This window comes from Sander vitreus, chromosome 1, assembly GCF_031162955.1.
Source record: "Sander vitreus isolate 19-12246 chromosome 1, sanVit1, whole genome shotgun sequence".
Taxonomy (NCBI): domain Eukaryota; kingdom Metazoa; phylum Chordata; class Actinopteri; order Perciformes; family Percidae; genus Sander; species Sander vitreus.
In genome coordinates this window covers 35,904,263-35,927,850 of record NC_135855.1, presented here as the reverse complement: position 1 = coordinate 35,927,850, position 23,588 = coordinate 35,904,263, and the positions used below count along the sequence as shown (strand labels likewise).

Sequence of the window (23,588 nt, the reverse complement as noted above, 5' to 3'; positions counted from 1 at the left end):
ATACTGGAGGCTTTCCCGGTTGTTTTCCCGCCCCCCTCAAAACTAAATTTTAGGGAGTCATTTGTAATGCCGCCGCCCCAGGGTCTGCTCACTGCTGTAACACCGGTGATCTTGCATGCCTGCCGGGGACAGCGGAGCTACCGAGAGACCCGCAGCAGCTTGTCTATTGCCCATAAAAATCAGCGGATGTGGGGCTGAATGACATGAGGGGGAAATGGGGCGTAAAATTAAAGAATCTTGCAGAAAGCGAGAACTGGAGAAGCAAAGCAACCCCCTCCCTCCAACACACACACACACACACACACACACACACACACACACACACACACACACACACACACACACACACGGTAGACTGTGAGCTGAAACTATAGAACAGAAAGAGAATAGAGCATTTTTAGTCCCAAATCAGATATGGGCTGCAGTAGCCTCACAGCTTCATGCTTTCTGCCGTTCTGTTGCCTTTTGTCTTGCTGATCTGTTCCTCCCATGTTCCAGGATTTCTCTGACCAGAGAGAAATGGCCAAACAGCCGACCAGCGCTCCCAGCAGCTACATCCCGGCGCAGCAGCCCGACGGAGCTGCGGTACTTACAACAAACAAACCGGACAACACGGCTGCGTGTCCGTCGCCCGCCCCTCACCATCACCCAGCGCCTCAGCCGCCGCTTCCGTTCAACGAGGGCAAAACTTTTTGTCCCACGGAAAATAAACCGGGAGAACTGGACAGCAATAAAGCGTATGGGACGTTTAAAAGCACCGCGCCAGCGGCCCCTGGATCCGCTGTGGTCAACTCGGCCTTCAGAAAGGATTCCGCTGGTTCGGCCCGCGGGGGGCCCGCCCAGTACGGCGACCCGCTCCGGGCCACTGCAGAGCAGAACAACACCGCGGGCAACTGGACGGCTATGAGCCAGACCACCATCATACTGGGAACAGATGGGAACACGTCTGTTCAGCCCGGCACCGTGGCGGTGGTAAGTCAGTTAAATGATCCGTTTCCTTAACGAAGAGCGGCTGGTCTGAGAGCGGGGCGGCTGGAAGCAGGTGCGGTGTGGATGTTACCGTGTGTCGCTGATAAGAAAGCTTACTGGATTAACCTGCTGCCTCCAAAACAGGGAAGGTGCAAACCCCTGGGAGCTCTTACCGCCACGCAGAGCTTTGGTAGATCAGTGCTGTATGTGTGATGGAGGGAAAGAGGGGAAATCTAGAGTCTGCGATGCTGAGCTTTAATGTGTGTCCCTTTAAACTATGCAGCTTGGTTTGTGGTTTTGTCAGTGCACAGATGTGCTTTGACAACTTCCGAGCTGAATCAGCGGATGCTTGTGGCTTAAGAATCGCTTAAAAATGAACAAATGAGGCTATAGCATTGACCGATCGTTTATTATCGGGGTGTTTAAAAAAAAAAAAAAAAACAGAAAAGAAAAGAAAGAAAAACAAAAGTTTAACAAACAAAGGTGATTCAATTATTTGCTTCTCTGTTGTAATTTAGGCTGCATTGAGATCACCCCAAAGCCACATGGCAGAGGTTGATACTGCTGGATCAGTGTGGCTATAACTTGTAGACCAACATGAGTAAAAGCTGATAGCCTTCTCAACCCCCAAAGACTGAATGCTTGCATGTAAAGAACAGTACTTTGGATGGATCCTGTGCTATTTGGCGTCCCTGCTGTGCGCAGCGTGCTGCCCTGATCCCTCTGCACCAATCTGATGTGTGCCATCAAAACTATCAAACCTGCTTATGTCAGCTACATATCCGGGAACAAAGCGGGAGTGTTGTTTATTAATCAGTGTGATGGATGAGATCAACAGTCAGTGAACAGGGAACATTAGTCCTGAACGACACTGTTTGTCTTTTTTTTCTTTTGATTTGATTTAAACCGATTTCCGGTGATTTGTTCCGCATGATTCTTGCTCACAGCTACAATGGTGACACAATTAGAGATAAAGAGGCTTCAATTCTAGGGCCTACTCTCGCGGTATTTTCGGTGTTCCCTGCTCTCAGCAGACACACTTGGTATAGCCCAGAAGCAGGTGTTGCTGATAGACAGCACTGTATTACATGAGACTGCGGATTGTTTCCAATCCCCGCGAGGGCACCCGCCACCCCTCACACACACACACACACACACACACACACACACACACACACACACACACACACACACACACACACACACACACACACACTTATACACGTATACACGTAAACACACATTCCCATGCATGGTTTATGTATCTGAATATTCAAGTATTTCTTTTATGGATCTGCTCAGATCCTGCGGTGCAGTTGTAATTATGCATTTTTTTTGTTAGTAGGCTATTGCTCACATTATGTTAGTGGATATTTGGCTTTTTTTTTATTTTTAAAAATACATCTTTGCATCTGAGATTTAGGAGGTGCTTCCAGGCGGTTTGGAGGCAGTAACGGACCTATCATGGCAGTTGAAGATCTTTTTATAAACAGGCTTGTCTTTAGGATGCTGATGCTGATCTTTGATTTGTCAAACGCATCTGTAACCGTGAACGAAATGAACATGGAATAGAAATAGCGAGCAAAAGGGGTCAGAGAACTCAAATATAGACACACATTTTTAAAGGTCTTTATGTTAGTAAACTGTATGAGTGATTTTATAAAAAGAGTGATGCATTTTGTTAGTGGTTGTATTTTTTCGTTATTAAATCCTGCCTTTAAGGCCCAGGCACGGCGCTTTATTATTATTATTATTATTATTATTATTATTATTATTATTATTATTATTATTATTATTATTATTAGTATTATTATTATTAGTATTATTATTATTATTCCAATCTTTTAAATTGGATTGCAGTGTGACAAGGCTGGCATTTTATTTTGGAGAATAAATTAATGTTTTTTTTTTGCTCTTAGACTGACGATGATGACGATGGGGGAGATGAGAATAAGGCCAGAGGAAACTGGACTAATAAAATGGACTTTATTCTGTCCATGGTTGGCTATGCGGTGGGACTGGGGAACGTGTGGAGGTTCCCTTATCTTGCCTTCCAAAATGGTGGAGGTAAGAGTTCTGGGTCGGTCGTTTTTTTTAATTCCCCAAACAGAAACGAACGAAAACTCTGTTCAGAAAATTGCGAATTTCTCCTCGTTTTAACTTAGTGTTTGAATTATTTCTTATTGCTTCTTTTGAGATGTGTCTTCCAATCGTAGGCCTTTAACCAGGCGACACATACTACACTAGAAATACAGCATACAGCTTATACAGGTGAGATTTTGTTCAGTGATCATTTTTATATAAAAAAGGAAGGAAAAAAGCAATAAAGATAAGAGAAAGAAAAATGCAATAAGATAATATTTACACCATTAAGACAGCTATGAAAAGAGCCACAGTTGATAATAATATTATTAATAGCAATTGTAACAATAACAGTCCATTAGATGTATTATTATAACAATCATTATTGTTATTATTCATTTGTTCAACTATGCTCGAAGCCATTTACAGATCATTTATGTTTTTTTTATTCATTAATCAATGTAATGATCCATACTGTGTGTCGTTTAAATGTCAGCAGACGAGACGCAGACACGAGTAGTTTGATTTCCATTTTATTTAGAGATAATGCTCATGTTAGGTTCAGGCTTTGCTGGCTCTTAAACTGCGCTGTATAGCCTGGGTTTTCATTTCCTTTTGCAGGAGCTTTTTTGATCCCCTACCTGACAATGTTGTGCATTGCCGGCATCCCAATCTTTTTGCTGGAGGTGTCCCTGGGCCAGTTCGCCAGCCAGGGGCCTGTGTCAGTGTGGAAATGCATCCCAGCTCTGCAAGGTAAACTGCCACAACTAACCAAGCCAAAAGACAAATTCAAAAATAAAAACTCATGTATTCTCATCACGAGTTCTCTACTTTTTCTTAAGAGTAATTTATATATTTCCGTCTCATTTATTTATTTTAGGTTGCGGGATTGCCATGTTGATAATATCTGTCTTGATAGCCATATACTATAATATTATTATGTGCTGGACACTGTACTACCTGTTCGCTTCGTTGAAGGGCTCACTGCCATGGGCTAACTGTAGGAATGAGTGGAACACGGTGGAATGTAAGGACAAAGACATGCTGCTCTTAGGTAAGACGCACACACCTTCAGACACGCACAGACACACACACACACACACACACACACACACACACACACACACACACACACACACACCCCTCTCTCTCTCTCTCTCTCTCTCCACAATGCGCAATGCGTCATGACTCCCCCAGCTGAGGTGTCCTGCAGTATAATGAATCCTGACCTGTGATCTCTGCGGGGTTTTCACTCTCAAAAAAACTCTTTAAATCCAGATCACTTCAATTCTTCTTCATGATACAGGTCGCTGATATGCAAGGAGGGCCCCAATGTGACGGATACAACTTAGAAAAAAACACTTTAAATAGTTTTGATTCTTCTTTTGTATCATAATGTCAGATATATATTATTTTTTTATCCTTTAAAGCTGCATTATATAGCCTACAGCTGAAGCAGTCCGTTTATTTTAATGAAACTGTAGATGAAATCATGTTTTCACTGTGGGGAAATTATCGAGCACGGTTTGATGTCGATCTGCGTCGAATAATTATCGAAATTCCGTTCATTTCGTGTCATATTTGCCTTTAGCGACTCTGTGAATTCAGCACAAAAACTGCTTGCTTGACACATTTACTGTACAGGCTGAGCTGCTGCAGTGCTGCAGTGAGCCCGAGACTGACCCCTGCTGGCTGCTACACCAACTACAGGCCAGTTCAGCACTACTGTAGTCTCTCACACTCCTTCTCTAAACCTCAGAAAGGAGGGAAATACCAGATAAAGGAGAGATATTGGCAATTTAATCAGAAATCAGAAAGAAAATCAGTTGACAGTGATTAATGAAGTAGTTTTGCAACCTGTGACTTTTATACGTTCCCATGCGTACATGTGGGGTGGACAAAATGTTTGCTAGAGTTTTTCATTTTCGCATTTTTGTGTCAAAAATATTTTTTTATTAAGGTGTATTTTTGAGACCATATTCTGTGGTGGTGTAGCATTAAATTAATTGTTTTTTCATGGTTTTTTTTTTTCCCAACCCCATTTAGTTACAGAAAACTGTCTTTCTCTGCCTCTGAGTGGTTGCGCCATTGTTTTGTAAAAAGACAATATGCAGAAAGTTTCAGTCAGTTTGTTTGTCTTGAATTTAGAAATTAACTTCTGAGTGCAAACCATTCTACATGTTGTCTGCATTAAAATCAGGATTAGAAAAATGTAAGTCATATAGAAAAGCTCTTTTGTGTTCACACTTTATCCGATGTGTCTGCGTGAAAAACTGTCCAGTCAAAAGAAGAAAAAAAAACGGTTTTCTTATCTTATCTTTCCTGGAGTATCAGAAACGAGGCACAGATTCAGTGTAATCATTTCTGTTATTCATATCTGACTATATGTCAAAAAGAACAAAAATCTAACAGGGCTGGGTCCAGTTTTCACTGAGGATCCACACTTCTGTCAGCCCTCCCCTGGGGGAGCGGGAGCACTTTGCTTTCGGTGTGAAAACCTGAGTGGACAGTAGGCTCTGTCCCACAGTAGCACTCTGCCAGTCTCTCCCAGTTGACGTGTGTTGGTTTCTGATTGGAACAGACACGTGCATCCTGCGGGACAGAAACATCACCTCCATCAAGAACTCCACATTCTGTCTGTCCGCAAACACTGTTGGAAACCTGACGAAACTGTTAAACATGACTGTGGACAGCAACAAGACCTACGTCAGCCCCAGTGAGGAGTACTTCAAGTGAGTGTAGCTTCTGTTTGATGGAAATTAAAATTGAATAGAGAAAAAAACGAGACATGTAGCCTACAGTTTAGTTTACAGGTCTAATTTCCACACTTCTTATTATGTCCACAGATGAGAGATACATTTAGATATTTTTTTCAGTTACTCTTCTCCTGCAGATGTTTGGCTTTCTAGGGTCTTTGGAACTGTATCACCTGGCTGCGGCAAAAGGTTTACACTTATTGCTGAGACCAGGCTTGGTCATAATGATAATAGATAATAATGTTTTGACTTTGTGTTTAAAATTTGCCCAGTTGCTTTTGAAAGGGTTTCACAAAGCCGTGTGTCAACATTTTTGGTCTAGAAGAGGACCTTTAAATCTTTGAATCTAACACACAAACAAAAATCACCTGAAACTAGAGTTTTACAACAGTTTCAGCTGCGTTTTCCTAGAATTCCTTGAAATCTTTTTTTTTTTTTTAAACACGTGTACAATCTGCCATCGCAGTACAAGTACAGGTGCTTTCCATTAAAAACCAACTAAGTATTACAACTACAACTCAACAAAATACGAAACAAACGGAATGTGTGACAGTCTCTTGAGACAAGACAGAATAAGGCAACCCTCTGTAAAAGAATGAAGATAAATAAGACCTGATGATATATAAATTATTGAATCAAGTTCATTTGTGTTTGAAGCAGGTTGAAATAATCTTACTGCCCTGGCAGACTTGTAGGACTATAAATGAATTATTTAAATGAAGAATTTGCATTGTACAGATTTGTATGGTATGTAATTGCATTACATTTACGTTTATTGAGATTTTCCGGCTGAGTTTTGCTGTTTGAATCCTACCTGCAGGTACAATGTGTTGCACATCTCTAAAGGAATCGAATATCCAGGAGACATCCGCTGGCCTCTGGCAGGCTGTCTGCTCCTGGCCTGGCTCATCGTCTATGCCTCTTTAGCCAAAGGAATCAAGTCATCAGGAAAGGTAACACAACACACAGACTCCTCAAACCAAACCTCTAATCTCTGCTGTTCGCACCAGAAGAACAACTGTGGGTCCCTTCCCTTCCCTTCCGTGATGAAAGTGCCCCCTAGTGAGGAAATGTGGCACATAACGGTATAAGCAGTGAGGCCTGCATGTCTTCAGCAAGGGAACCCCTCACGCTTAAATTGAGCATTCCTTGCTGTTACCAAGATTTGGGCTCTCACAGCCTTTTTCTATTTTGGATCTACCTCAGATGCCCAGATTCATTCATCTTTGAATACCATCTTTTATATGTGATAAATGTGGAGAAACTTGATTTGGATTTCTTGTCAGCCTTTGATTTTTTTTGTCCATAACTTTTGTTACTTAAAATAGTTTAGGGCATATAAATAACTCTTTTTAAACTAAGAAGCTAAACACAACAACACCTAAATACTTTTGTAGATTCTAGAAGATTCAGATTCAATTAGCAGGTTCGATTCTGGACTCAGATTCAATAAATTGCAAACAAAACCCAACCCTATTGTTGCTCCAATTAAAAATGTGTTAAAAATCGTTTTTTTTTCACAGGGCAGCAGTGCAAATGAATAAGCACTGAAAGCAGATAATTGACAGACTTTAACCATCCATTTAGCATCTTTGGCAGCAGGGTTTCTTGCCTGAGCACACACACAGCATCTAAGCAGCACAATTTTGCATTGCAATGGATTGTCAGATACACTTCATGCTGGATGCAATAACTAATAACATTATACTTTTGCTGATAGAGAAGAGAAAAAGGGAATGGTGGCCTAGAGGTTAGAGAAGCGAGTGTGTGACCAGGAGGTTGTCGGTTCAATCCCCAGACCGAAAGTGAAAGAGCAGCACTTGTCCCTCCCTCATTACCACCACTGAGGTGCCCTTGAGCAAGGCCCTTAACCTCCAACCCCTCCAGTGGAGCTTCCAGGTATGAATGTGGAACTGTGTGAATGTGATCAGGGTGTTCTTGCAAAAGAGAGGCTTCCTCTCAATGAACCTTCCTTGAATAGAAAAAGGTAAAAAAAAAAAAATATATATATATACTCCCTTCATCATTTAAAATTAGAGATTTGGTAGACACGTTTCATCTGGGCATTTTGTGGATCTATTTTCCTCTGTTGATTGACGAGAGACAACATGCAGAAGGCAACATTTTACAGCGTACTGATTGCACCTGGGATTTAGAGATGATTCAGATTGAATTGTTGTATAATGTTGCCCTCTACTGGACATAGATGTGACACACACTGTGGTAACATTTAGAGACCTCCGTTGGCATAGTTAACATTTATATATTGTGAGACTAATGGAAGACTGCACCAACAGAGTTGCATTTTTCATCACTTTTTATTTTAGGGGGCAGTGTGTGTGTGTGTGTGTGTGTGTGTCAAAAGTTACTTATTACATTGTAATGCAGCTGCAGAAATGCTTTGACAACCAGGGCTGTAGTATTTGAGTCCGGGCTCAAGACGCTTTTCTGTTGTCTCGGACTCCTCCTTGACTCGTTGGTATTTGGACTCGCCAAATATTCTAGTTGGTCTTGACCTAGTCCAGCACTATATGCGCTCGTTCAGAAAACAGGTATTAGTTTAATTCAAAATCCATGTTGAACAGACATTGTGATTGGTCGCCTGGTGTACGCCTGGCTGCATCATATATCTCAATCATCAGGTATCCATAATTTTCATTTTGGCCACAGACACAATGTCTGCAAACACTTCGTACTATGAGTTCTTCAGGACAAGTAATAAGTTCAAGAACGGGAACATTTCCATTTTATATTTTAAGTAAATAATATTGCCTAATTTGATCCCATAGTGTGTTACGCTGCACTTTTTGATTATTACAAATAATTATCATCTTAAAGTAGAAGGTATACTGTCTCTCACATCACACACATTATGAACAGGTGATTAAGTGGTCTTGAAGAGAACAAAGGTGGACTTGACTACAGCTCTGTTGACAACTCTTACATGTGCATTATTTAGGGACCTCACGTTTCATAATCTATATGTGGAAAAATCAAACCTGGAAAACACTGTTGTGAAAAGGATGAGAGAAATATGATTGTTTCTTGTATTACAAAGTTACTATTTGTTTTGATCAACAGACACAGGAAATAATCCCTCAAAAACATGTTGCCTAAGAAACCTTCCAGTTATGTAGGGCATTTTTGTCATAGCTAAATTAAGTTTATGTTGGACGCTGTGATGACTACAAAAAATGAATGAATGTGAATGTTGCAGAAAAGGGACAAATTAAAACTGAATATATGGTCTCAAGAATAGCCTCCTTTTAAGAACCTCTGATTTCCAGTGTATTGCTTTAGTAAGCAAGTATTACCTTTATTTATGACATGTTTGTCCCAATTTCCTTCGCTCTCTCATTTTGCCTCATCATGTCTCCTCTCTGCTCAGGTTGTGTATTTCACGGCCACATTTCCCTACGTGGTGCTGGTCATCCTGCTGATCAGAGGAGTGACCCTACCCGGTGCCTTCAACGGCATCCTCTACTTTATCACACCAAAGTGGGAGAAACTGAGTGATGCAAAGGTACATGGCGCTCACTCGTTTAATTCAACCATAGTCTATATCCATGACGTTTCATTTCCGGGATTGTTCAGGTGCCACCGGAAATTCCGCCGGATGTCCTTCATTTCGGCCGGATGTCCATCATCTTCCTCTTTCTTTGTGTTATAATTCTAAATTCTGGTGGATTTATGAGGACTATGGTTAACTGCTCCTCAGACCTCTGCAGGGTAAATCCAGACAGCTAGCTAGACTCTCTGTCCAATCTGAGTTTTCTGTTGCACGACTAAAACAACCTTTGAACGTACACATGTTCCACCAAAACAAGTTCCTTCCCGAGGCTATTTTACAGCGGCACCGTGGCTCCGTCTGGCACTTAGCACCTCCCATGACAATTGTGATTGGTTTAAAGAAATGCCAATAAACTGTTCTTCTCCCATCCTGGAATGCTGTGTGGACTAGCCAGACCCTCCTCCGCAGCGCTGTGGAGGAAGGTCTGGCAATGCGAGACTAGTCTATATCCATGGCGTCCCACTTCCTGGTTTGCGTTGTTGCCGTCTAAAATTCCGACGGATTTTACTCATTTCAGCCAGATATCGGTTACCTTCCGTTTTTTTTGTGTTGGAATTTTAAACTCCGGTGGATTTCTAAGGACTATGGTTAACTGCTCCTCAGATCTCTGCAGGGTAAATCCAGACAGCTAGCTAGACTATCTGTCCAATCTGAGTTTTCTGTTGCACGACTAAAACAACTTTTGAACGTACACATGTTCCACCAAAACAAGTTCCTTCCAGAGGCTATTTTGCAGACACACCGGTGCTTTTCCCGGTGCTTAGCGCCGCCCATGACGATTGTGATTGGTTTAAAGAAATGCCAATAAACCAGAGCACATTTTTCCCCCATCCCGGAATGCTGTGTGGACTAGCCAGACCCTCCTTCGCAGTGCTGTGGAGGAAGGTCTGGCAAAGTGAGACTAATGTGAGACTAATTCAACCATGATGTGCTTTGCACTGTCCTTTCCTGCTCTTTACCCGCAGCTCTTTCTCTCCTCCTATGTCAGGTGTGGAAAGACGCAGCCACTCAGATCTTCTTCTCTCTGTCGGCGGCTTGGGGAGGCCTCATCACTCTCTCTTCCTACAATAAGTTCCACAATAACTGCTACAGGTAAACACACAAAAGGTAAACCACCAAACGGTCACCATAGACACACTGTATCTGTATGTCTGATAGAAATGTCAATAATAAATGTGACTATTTGCAGCCAGCAGTTCAGTGTTTCTCTCATGTATTCTCACCTGAAGCTCCCCCCCCTCCCCCCCGTGTTTAAAATCACGGAAATATATATATATATTTATTTATTTTTTCTTCAACTTTATGCTTCTATATTGTATTTTATTTATCACACTCTCACTCACACAAAAAAACTCAGTAGCACAAAACATTTGGTCTCTTGTGTGGTGAAAACCAGATTTTTGGAAAATATGTTGCATGCTAATACATATAAGAAAAGAAAATGGGTAGACATTTTTTTCTCCACGTAAACACAACTCAGCAAATGAAAGCTGAGTTGTGTAGAAAACATAAATTATCTTTACATGGTTGTATGTGTGAATATTTTCTGCAAATACTAATTCTATTTAAATACCATCAATAAAGCACCCATTCAAATATTACACACACGTGCTTCATAGAACAAGCCTGCATAAATATAAAATAAAAGAAAACTTGTTGGACTTAAGGTGTGGCTGTTTTTCACCAGGTAAACAAAAAAAACAGTAACATTTTACAATACAAAGCACTACACCCCCTTGTGTACACCTTCTGTAAACACCTTTAGAGCTCTCTCGTTGCAGTATTTTTTCCTGCCACCAGATAGCGCCATTACATTTCTTGTCCTGTATCAAATAAAAGAGCTTCATCCTTATACATCACTTGTTATATGTAGCATGTTTTGAATAGTTCTGCACTATTTTAGTCACTACAGCAGGTATTTGCTTATATAGCTTCTGTTTCTCTCTATCCTATTTTCCCCCTGCAGGGATACTATTATTGTGACATGTACAAACAGTGCCACCAGTATATTTGCTGGGTTTGTCATCTTCTCGGTCATTGGTTTCATGGCACATGAGTTGAAAGTGCCGATAGAGAAGGTGGCAGATGAAGGTAAGATACCAAAGCAGCAGGCAGCAGCAGTGGGCCGGTGCTGCTCACACACACACACACACACACACACACACACACACACACACACACACACAAAAAGTTTGATCTTTTTATCTGCTGTGGAGAGGGTGTGTTAACATCCTCATTCACACGTGTCTGTGCGTGCGTGTGTGTGTGTGTGTGTGTGTGTGTGTGTGTGTGTGTGTGTGTGTGTGCGCGTGTGTCAGGTCCTGGCATAGCGTTCGTGGTGTATCCAGAGGCTCTGACCAGACTTCCCCTGTCTCCTTTCTGGGCGATCATCTTCTTCCTCATGCTCCTGACTCTTGGCCTGGATACCATGGTAACCACTGCTCCCTAAGTGTGTGTGTGTATGTATTGTTGTATTGCTGTCAGGTGATTCATAGGTCACAGGTTAGGGGACGAGAATATTCGGCCAGTTATGTTTGTCTCTCTATCCATACAAAGAGTATAGACAGCTGTATGATAAAGGAATGTTTTGTTTCAGGACTGTCTCCTTTTGGAGGTTGGTGGGCCAGCCACACTTTTGCCTACTTCCCAGAGAGAGAGCGAGTGAGATAGGCTGAACTAGGCTTTAGCATCTGTGTTTTAGGCGCCTGCAATATCTTTGTTTACCTTAAAGGTTCAGCTAACATAAAGTAGAGTTTAAATACACCTTGAGGAGCACAGGAACTTCAGAGAGTTGGGACGGCACTGCACAATCACACATCGTGGTTGAACTGTACTACCTGCTTAATTGTCTCCTCAACTGAGTTCATTAAATGTTCCTGTGTAAGTCATCAAGGTCTCCCAAACCTTTTTCACGGATGTGAAATGAGTTGTGCTGCTCGTGAGTTCATCTTTAACACTAACAGAGGCGCAAAAGCTCAGTAGAGCAGCTGCAGAGATGATGATAATTCTCTGTGGGCCTGTCACATTACGCATTGTCATTTGATTCTATGTCAATATCATAAGTATTCACAGGCGGAACTCTAAGGACAGGATTTTTCGTTTAAGTGTAAAGATTAGTCTTAGAGCAGAGTAAGAGGCTGAACATAGTCAGTGAATTCATACATATGAGTGTCAGTGTTCATTTCTAAAAAGCATTTGTAAATTAATTTTCTGGGTGTTGGTTAGTGAGAAAACAGTGTTTCAGTTGTGGCTGCAACACCAACCAGTCTGTTGGTGAAGATCTCCTAAGGTGTGAACAGTCTGGCGAGGTCAGTGACTCGAGTCTGTTCGGTGTGTTCCATGCCGTCGTCCGTCCAAGGGGCCGTCATCCTTCGTTTTTGCCGATTTGACATGTATGATCGGCGGGGCGGGCACTGCCGGCAGTCGGACTCAAATGACCCATCTGATTGGTAGAGTGCTAACCTGGAAACGGGGAGCGGAATGAGCGTGACTAGAGTCTCTCAAAATCTGACAAAAATCTTTTGAACTGACCTTTGTTGATCTGAAATGAAGACAGATTCAGCAACTGTATGGCCTATTTATCGCTTAAAATGTTTTCAGAAACACGTTTTGGTGAACTATTTTAGTACAATATGAGATCGTATTCTGAACAAGCCGCCATGACAGTCTGTCTTTGAATTTCTGGAGAAACAAGACCTATGTGACGAGTTCGTCCAATCAGCTGCCGGTTTTCATTTTTGGGCGACAGTACAGATTAGCGCCGCCTGCTGTTATGGAGACGTATTACATCTCGTCGCCTTGTTGTGTTCCAAGGCACTTTTCTGACCAATTTGGGGAGACTGATCAGCCCGACTGCCTTTTCTGCCGACGTGTGTCCACACACCTTAAGTTTCATAACATCAGCAACCTTTATGTCAGTAACGAGAGTTTCAAAGTAAACACTCAACTTTGGTAGCGGCATCCAGCTATGTATAAATGCTACACACATTGACCCAATTAACATAATTACCCATACACACCACCCACTGCGACTGATTTCAGCTGAAGCGCTAAGCTCTCCAGGTACTTGAGCAGAGGGGGGGGGGGGTCTGTGTGATTAGAGTGAGATTAAGTTAACCTTAAAGTTTTGCAAAAGCAACAACACTAAAGTAAGTTTAACTTTAAGTACAATGTACAATCTAGTAAGCATTTTTCACTATTTTCTGTGTGGACTAAACAATCACAAAAATATTGTGGAGATTAGTGGAAATAATCAAAACTGCTTTAGCCAGTTTCTATAATAATACTAATAATACATTTAATACATTTTATTTAAAGGCGCCTTTCTCTGCACTCAAGGACACCGTACAGGGGTACATAAGACATTTAAAAACAGTAAAAAATAAGAATTCAGCAACAATAACAACAGCAGAAAGAGGCAGAGGCTAGAGGCAGGTGTGCCACCAGAATATATATTTATGGACTTTTACAATGTTTAATTATAATTAATTCATAAATTAATCAATCTGAAAAAGCTATTGTAAATGTGTTGCTAACACATGCATTTACATGATACACTAAGAAACTCAATATGAAAAACAGGAAAAGAATATTAAATGAACCAATTAATAATTCTATTTCCTTATTCTGTCTTTAGGTTATTAATTAATAATTGCATTTAAAAATGTAGTCACAAAATATATTTTTTGCTTTCTAAAGGCTTACTGTTTACGCTCTGAAATGTTTTTGCTTATGGAAAATAAATTGAAACAATAATTCTATACACTTTTGTTGTGTTCTGTTCCCTTCAGCTTTAAGGCGCTGTTTTGTTTTAACTGCAAATGCTCCCATCATCAACCTTGTTTTCAGCATCATGCAGGCTGTATTTAGCAAAAAAAGCATTGATAAACCCACTGTACACTACATACCAGCACACAGACAAAGTTAGAACTTAGCTAATGAATAACTAAGCAGCATTAAGCAGCTGAAGAGACAGATATTCCCCGGGTTAGGTGAGACTAACCAATACATTTTTAAAGTGCCTTCCTTTTCAGTACAACCCATGCACAACTACTCTTCTAAGTTGCAAAAACTGTAATTGTTTCACTTACTGCACTGATTAATTCCCATTGTTACTTCAGTGAACAAACACTTCAGTCTCCGGGATGTTTTCAAAGTCCAGAGCACCTCCAGATACAATCCTGGGCAAACAATTCCAGCTAAAACACCAACTCCTTTAAGTGCACCGTGATGCTCCTGAACCGAGCAGAGGAGCAGAGGGCACAGCGGCACATTAAGACACATGTCAACAGTAACAGTAAACGATGATGTTACTTTGCCTTGGCAGCGGGTGCTCAGAGGAGAGGGCTGGTGGCTTTGTTGTAGAAAGCAGCGCGGCAGTAATAGGCTTGGGATGGTGGCGGGAAATTAGTTTTGGGAGCTCAGGAGGAAGTAGAGGAGCGGAGAGGAGGCAGATAGTTCAGTGCCAATGGGTTTCTTCAGTACGCACACACATACACACAAACTATACCAACCTCACTCAATTTGCCTGTTTGTATATTCATCCACTGCTCTCCTCTGGGTTCTGAGTCATCATCATGTTACATTTGCCAATGAAATCTTCTCCTGCTCAGGATTAGGATAATGTTCTTTATTTGTTTTAGAAATAAATGAAATTAACGGCAAAAAATGTGCTTATTGGATGAATTGAAGAAAAACGGCTCACAACGCTGGATACTGAATTCCGACAGCAGCAGCTGCTCTGATACAAATGAGGCAAACCTGCTGACTGGAGGCTTTTCAGTTGAAATGCTGCTGCAAACTGGGCTAAATGGACAATTTTCAGTAATTATGTAGTGGAGAAAGCCAATCAGGATATGCTGAACTTTTGATAATTAAACTTAAGCCACGGTTTTTTTTTTCAGGCCAAATCAAACATCTTTCATCATACTTAGTGATTTAAATAAATTGACTTTTCCCACCCTTATCTCCTCTTTTTCTCTGGTTCATTTTCCTTCCTGCCACTCGTCTCCATCCCAGTTTGCCACCATTGAGACCATCGTAACCTCTGTGTCGGACGAGTTCCCCAAATATTTGAGGAAACACAAACCTCTCTTCACCCTGGTCTGCTGCGCCAGCTTCTTCATCCTGGGCTTTCCCATGATCACAGAGGTACGACACAAAAACACACATCTATATACACATTGATGGAACACCAAGGGCACTCTCCACGCGCCCTGCGACTCTTTCTTTGAATAAGTCGACAGATTTCTGCATTTGAAAGTGAATTGTTGTAGCCTTCAGAGGACAGGCTCACTGAGTGAAACAAGAGAGACAGAGTCTCATTAAAGTCCTCCCAGACAGCTTCAGAGGGCAAAATCCAGCCTAAAGTAGGATTCATACATGTCATTTCTTTTGATCCGGTACAAGTCAATGTGAAAGTTATGACCATGGACAAGTCAGAGGTGGAAAAAAAGTCAGTGAGGAGGAGGAGGAGGAGAGAGAGGAGAGACATTGTAAGATGAAGCCTTCAATTGTTTTTGTAATATTTTGATTTGTGTGTGTGTGTGTGTGTTTGTGGCAGAGTGGGATGTTCATGCTGCAGTTGGTGGACACATTCGCAGCCTCCTACTCTTTGGTCATCATTGCGATCTGCGAGCTGGTGGGGATTTCCTACCTCTATGGTGAGCACAGCTGATCCTTTTTTATCTCATGACCTTTGACCAAAAAGAATGAAAGTCTGAAGCCCTGCTAGTGGCAACTCCAGGCTGCAATGTTAAAGTTACATCCCATAATCAGATATCCAATATCAGATAGGATAATCTCTATCACACCATGGCTGTTCATTCTTCTTTCGGTCGACAAGGTGGGGCGTCAAGGTTTATATATTTAGATTTTTAGTCCCTCGTGTGGGTCTGGCTCCAAAAGTGCTGGATAATATCATACACTACCATTTGCAGCTCGATAGCATCTTTTGTTAGACCCTCAATGCCTAGTTAAATACCTGTGTCTTTGCGACTCCACACCCCCAGTTTGTGATGCAGGCTTTCTATTAAAATCGTGAAGTCTCCCAGCCCAAACCGAGATACCAGCGTGATGTCACTTGAGTAATCCCTTCAGTAACATTATACTAACTGTTTTCACAGACTGCATAGTCCTCCCTATGACTATGCAGAGAGGGTTAGTGTCCCGTGAGGATTTGAATGCTGTTTCAGAGGCTTTTCAATTTGGAAATACAAACAATCTGGACGAAACACTGAATTTTTGTCTTTTGGGGTATACAAAATGACCAAATCTAAAGATCTTTTATTTAAATGTCAGCTCATTAAACCAGAAAAATGAATGGTTTGATTTTGTCTACTGTAAATATATATTTTACATATATTATCCAGAAGTCCTTAATGGAAAACAATTAACAAACAAACAAGAAAAAAAACCAACCGTCACTTCTCTCTCTCTGCTATGTACAACATGTTATTCCAGTCGTGGCCACTAGGGGTCTCTGTTGTAACGTATAGGACACACACACACACACACACACACACACACACACACACACACACACACACACACACACACACACACACACACACACACACACACAGAGAGCTCAGGTGTGTGTCAGATGGCTGTTACCAAGGAACAACGCAAGCAGCTCTTCTCCAGTTTGTCAGAGTATCAGTTCAAGTGACATATTGAAATGATTGTGTGACTCTGCCTCTTCATGTCACTCACTGTTATTCATCAATAAAGTCAGAGCAATGAAGACATCTGCTCTTACATCTGAAGATGCACGCACACACAGATACACACACACACACACACACACACGCACACACACACACACACACACACACACACACACACACACACACACACACACACACACACACGCATGCACGCACACACACATTCATAAGGATTGATTGAATTTTCTAGTTTTTTTCAGGGACCTTATTAAACCCAGGTCACTCTCTGTGTCTCCTCTGCCTGACTTTCTGTTCTTTTATTTTATTTAATTTCTCTTCCTTTTTTTTCTTGTCCCTCCAGGTCTGCAGAGGTTTTGCGAGGACATTGAAATGATGGTTGGTTTCCAGCCAAACCGATTCTGGAGAATCTGCTGGGCCTTTGTGACTCCAACCATTCTGACGGTATGTTTGTTTTTGGTCATATCATCACACACACACACACAGACACAGACACAGACACACACACACACACACACATTGACATGTGCGGCTTCCATTTTCACTTTCACTCGCCTTTCAAGTTCATTGATTTGCAATTGGAAAGGAACAGAGGAGAAATTGCTCCTGTTACACTAAAATCGAAAATTATTTCTTCCTTCCATTTCCTGTCATGTCACAAAGTCTCAAGTTGTTGTTGTTGTTTTTCAAAACAGGAATTTCCAAATAATCTGTTCAGCTACTGCAAACACACACATATACATTTATTTCCAAAGAACACATTTTCTGTAAAATAGCCTTTTTTTTGGTCAAATTCTGTGTAGCAGAATCTGTAAATTCTTATGCCCAGGAGCAGCATGCCAGTGTTGGGAAATTGCCAGCACTCATGTTAGTAATTGTATTGGAAACCACTGTAGCTCCAAAGCAGAGGTGACAAATGGAGCAGCAGTCGGGCCGTCAGGTCATCTTGCTGCTCTTAAGGGGGATCCGATTTCCTCAGGGAGCTCATTGATGCACAACCCCAGGCTAATCTATTTCTGTGTGACTTCTTTTTTTTTGGTTTGTTTTCATTTTCTTCCTCTTATTCTATTTTTTTTTTTCAACTCTGTCCCTTTTTCTACTCTCTTTTCTGCTCATCTTACTAAAATGGAAGGAATCTCTGTCTGTCTGTCTGTCTTTTTATTTAATTTAGTGCAAGCTCTTGCGATCTACTTCGATAATTTTTAATATTAGTGTGTTATGTACACACTGTGGAGTGTATTGGGAGGGGAACCCTTCATTTGTATTGCTGTATGGCTGTATTGCTTCTTTCTCGAGAACTGCTCATCCAGACAACTTCCCACTAGACACTGCACTTCCTTGGGTCCTGAGCAATATCTGCTTTGACATTGGTGCACCCAGGGTGTGTTTTTTCCGGGAGGGATGCACGGGATTTCCCCCTTTCTGGTCTACATATCCCTGCCTTCGCTGGATTATTTTTTTTATCCCCGGTGGGGACAACATGTATTCCCCCTTTTGGGGATTTCCTCCTCTGTGTCCCCCCCTTTTGGGACAATGTGTCTGACTCCAAATAAAAGACCTATATATCCCGTGCATTCGTTATATTGGAATTACATTGATCCTAATCAAGAGCCAAATAAGACGATAAGATCAAGTTAAATACATTTGTTTAATCAGTCAAGCATCAGAGTTTCAATACACAGATCTGTGGGATCACAAAGCATGCAAAGACTAAGTTTCCCTAGCAACAGACAAAAAGCCAGAGCCGGTCCAAGTATCTCTAGACTGTCTGAGCTTGTGAGCCCCGTTCTATACTTCCCCTCATCTCTTTCTTTCTTGGGCCCCCTCTTTTCTCCAGCACAGGAAGTGTTATCTTTACACAACACACACCAGGGTTAGAGGCCACTGTGCTGTATTTTGTCTTCATATTTGCTCTCACGTGAAGCTGTACATTCTGCTCCTGTTTCACTTGTTATTATTACTCAATGCACTTTGCTCGAGGCCACTGTGACCCTAACTATCTTATAGTTATGGCTTAAGCTAAATAAGCATACACCAAAACACACTTGGTCTCTTATGGAAACCTTTTACATTCTTATTATATTTATCTGCAAATAGTAAGAACATTATTCTACTACCCCCATCAAATATTCCATATATTATATACCTAAAATAAAAGGATTTTAAACTAAGTAAAGCTCTGTAACGTGAACAGTCTATAGTGCCATAGAACGATTAAATGCAAGCGGCAGTTTCTGCTTGCGTTTAGCCGCTACAGAGCTCCGGGATGCCGGCTACCAGCGGCAGTTGTTTATCCGCCAATAGGTGACTGCGAGTCGGCTACAGGCACCACCAGATGACGTCCTTTCAGAGGCCATAGTAGTAGAGTTAAACCAGAAAAAGTGAGCGTTATGCGGCGATGAAAAGTTTAGGCACCAAAACGACTAGTTAAGTTTAGGAAAAAGATCATGGTTTGAGGAACGAACGAGCTATTCCTGGGTGAAATTACTTTGTTTTCACCACAAAGTGAATTACACGCTACAGCTTTAAAGCGCTGTGTTTTATGTTGACACCGCGAGGTGCTATTTCAATCTGAGTGAAATTGAATATTTAACTTCATAAATAAGTGTTTGGCATGGCTGGCCGAGGTATTGAAAGGGGGATTTAATTCTTTCATGTTTTGTTTTGTTTTGTTGTGCATGATCAAAACACCCCCCGCCTCATTTGCTAAAAGTTAGCTATTTGGGACCAGGCTAATTCCAGAAACAAAGGCTTTCATTCCGAAAGTTACATTGCTGTTGCATGAAATGTTTTTGTTTGCTACAATGTAACATCTCCAGTCTCTCTTTCTTCTGTATCATTTTTCACTGTCATCCATCCTCTTCTTTATATGGAACAGTGGACACAGCTCTTTGTCCTGAGTTCACTGCAGTTAATTGGGAAGAAATCCACTGTACAGTCCTCGTTTAGTGCAGACAACATCAGGCTATACAAGTCTTAAAATGAACATTTGGGCCATTATTTTAAGATTCACAGTTGTTTGTATTCTTACCAATGAGAATTTGCATCTCAAAGATGCAGAACCTGGCAAATCATTTATTAATAAATTACTTCAGAAGTTATCACTCAAATTTGCTTTCATAGTTTAGCTTCCCGCCGGCTTTGGATGAATCATAGAGTAATTGGTTTCCCTAAAGGATTGTGGGGTGTCCTCACTCCAGTATATACAGTAGTATTTGTAGTTGTGAGGAGCATAAAGTTGCAACATAATTTGCAGACTTGTGCCCGAAAGCAAACCAGTCTATATGTGATATATGAATGTTGGATTCCAGAACTGGAGGTCATCTTGGTTATTTTTCTGCAGCTTGACAGTGACCTTCCAACACAAAACTTATGTGATGTTTCTTTGAGATGAAACTGTTCAAAAGACTGAACATGTTTTCAATGGTTCTCAAAAGGAAACTAGTGATATTATTTTATTTATTTCAAAAATAATGTTAAAAGAATAGAATCGTAGTATAAAATCGTACATTTGCAGGTTGTGTTGCAAACTTACAGCACAACATAGACAGATTTTGCTCTTCAGCTATAGAGATTGTTTCACACATTTGCCTTGTAAGTGAAGTTACAGCCTCACACACCTCATCATTAGAAATGAGTATCCTCTTGTAGCAGGCAACTCATTTTGCAAGTGATGAAAATAAACACACAAAAAAACTAAGTGTGCATCTTTCTATGGATATCTGCAAACACAACTCCATTTGGTAGCTTGTATACCTGTGGAACTGACCAGTGCAACCACATCCTTAAACTTGTAGCCACTGAGCAGCTTCACTGAAGCAGAAGCCAAAGCGATGCTGCTCAAGGACACTGCGGCAGTAGTTCTTGAAGGTAAGAGAGAAAGCATCTCATTTAACGCTCATTTCCTGGTTTCCCGTGTCTGTGCAGGGCATCCTGGGACTGAGTCTGTACCAGTGGAAGGGGATGACGTACGAGGACTACACCTACCCCACCTGGTCCATGGTTATGGGCTGGCTCATGGTCATCTGCTCCGTCATCTGGATCCCCATTATGTTCGGCATTAAGATGTACATCGCACCGGGCACCTTTATGGAGGTAATAATTGAGACAAAGCTGTGACCAGACATTGTCACGTACGTTTTTTGTTTTTGTCTGCTTCACACACACATACACACACACGCACACACGCACACACACACACACACACACACACACACACACACACACACACACACACACACACACACACACACACACACACGCACACACACTCGGAGAAATCAATAGTCTCATCCTTCGCTCCTAAGCAGGGAGAGGCGGGCTGCTGGCTGAGTATTCATTTGGAAATTCTTTCAGGAGTCCGGCAGGTCCCTTTTAGATACTCAGATTAAAGGATGATGATGATCAGGTCTCTCACGTTCCCTCAGCAGCTCTGACAGCAGCCTCAATCACAGACCATCCTCCAACTTACATTTTAATCTCTTTCCTTTCTGTGACTGTAATAAATGCTGATCATCATCATTTTTACTCATACATTTGGGTGATATTGTATGGTACTGCTGCAAAATAACTTCAAACCCACCACAACATTTGATGATGTTTTGCAAGCAAAAGGTACCCAATAACATTTTTTTAATTGTAGGTTTTTATCAATTATCCTAGAAATGTACTTTTGTGATCCAAGCTAGCTACTGCTAAACAATTCTGTTCCCCATCCCCCCACTACAGATCTCTGTAGTGCTTCCTGTATAAACCCGCTGTGTGCCTCTTCTCTTGCAGCGTCTGAAGCTGGTCTGCTCCCCTCAGCCTGACTGGGGTCCTTTCCTGATGAAGCACCGTGGAGAACGCTACAAGAACATGATGGACCCTCTGGGAACCAACTCCCTGGGCCTCAAGCTGCCCCCAAAGGACTTCCAGCTCGGCTCCTACCAGTAGCAGCCGCCCAGGCGGCACGGCACCGCACCCACCACCTCCAACCCCTGCAGGGGGCACCAGGAGGGGGGCAACCTCCACCTCTTCTTCTCCCTCCTCCTCTCTCTCTTTCTCCCGTCCCTACCTCACCCTCTTTGCTTCCTGTCTTCCTCCCTGTATCATGGATGTGGAAAACGCCTTCTTTTCCCTCTTCTTTCTTTTCTTCTTCACCACTTCCTCTCTTCTCTCATGGAGGAGTGGCTGCCCAGGTGGAGTCTACTCCTCCGCTGCTGCTTCGTACACGGTTAACGGGCTATCATTGCCCCCCACACATGACCACTGATTACTTCAGAACCCTTCCCAGGGATCTTTATTCCAAGAGAAAATTGTGTCATAAAATGACACAGCTCAGACTGCACTTGCAATATTAGACTCACCATAGCTGCTCCCTATGGAGTTGTGTGTGTGTGAGTTTGTGTGTGTGTGTGTGTGTGTGTGTGTGTGTGTGTGTGTGTGTGTGTGTGTGTGTGTGTGTGTGTGTGTGTGTGTGTGTGCCATCATATTTGTGTGCAGAGATAATGAATCATCTTGGTGCAAGCAGACACAGGCAAACAAAAAGAAAATTGAGCGACAGAGAAGCAATGGTTCAACAAGCTCAGCGGGGATCTGTGTTTTGTTCCATCCAACAAATTTCCAACGGCAATACAAATAATATAAAAAAAATGTATAAAAAAATTCACTGGTATCACATTTTGTTCCTATCCAGCAGTATATATGTATATTCACAATAGCTACAGCTCAGTCGCTCTTGCTTTGTCAAAAATAGATTACAAGATCTGCAATGTGTGTCCCAGTAGAGTAGCAAATGCATCCTGATCCACTTTCAGTAGATACACTTTGGCCTGGATGACTCTGCAGTATGATAGAAGCTTGGGTCTTTTTTTCTCTCTGAACCTAGAGGGATCATTTGTGAAACCCTCTCTCTTTATCTATTTATTAAGCCGTATTCCTGTTCTCCTTTTATTGTATTATCCTAGAATGTAAAGAACACATTCCTAACGTAGGTAGAGTAGTCCATCCTTCCTTTAGTGATGTGGCCATTTAACAATTTTTGGTCTCGAAAACCTGACCTGATAGTCACTCTGTGCATATATACTGTATTTTAGACAGTGTAATTTTCTCTGTATGTGTTGTGAACTTGTCAAACCATCTGTGAAAACCATCTTTACAATGTGCATCACATCAGTAGAGTAACAGTATAAAATATATAAATATATATATATAAATATATATATATATATATATATGTATATATATATGTGTATATATATATATATATATATGTATATATATATACATAAATATACTATATGTATAGCCTTTCAGCAGAGGAGAGAGCTAGCGAGACAGATTGAGTGTGTGTATGTGTTCATGTCTCTATGAACCCCATGTTTCTCTTGCTAGCTGTGTAATATCTTGTACAAAGTGTACACTTCTGAAAAAAAAACACTTTAAGTAGTAAGTGTGTGTGTGTATGTGTTGTGTCCTCACAATTTTAGGAGCAGTGGCTGTGAGTAGATGAAGATTAGACTAGAAAATGGCCTCCTTCTTCCC

General features: G+C 41.5%; 1 protein-coding gene across 1 annotated transcript; it reads left to right on the top strand.

Annotated features, from left to right (window-relative positions):
* Positions 1 to 903: 903 nt before the first annotated feature.
* slc6a5 (solute carrier family 6 member 5) lies at positions 904 to 21,998 on the top strand. The gene is made up of 15 exons (XM_078258191.1): positions 904 to 972; positions 2,889 to 3,036; positions 3,673 to 3,804; positions 3,932 to 4,105; positions 5,633 to 5,783; positions 6,628 to 6,760; positions 9,196 to 9,330; positions 10,367 to 10,470; positions 11,345 to 11,469; positions 11,697 to 11,809; positions 15,397 to 15,528; positions 15,941 to 16,040; positions 17,407 to 17,507; positions 20,991 to 21,158; positions 21,843 to 21,998. The coding sequence occupies exons 1-15, from the start codon at positions 904 to 906 to the stop codon at positions 21,996 to 21,998; spliced, it is 1,941 nt and encodes a 646-aa protein (XP_078114317.1).
* The last annotated feature ends 1,590 nt before the right edge of the window (positions 21,999 to 23,588 follow it).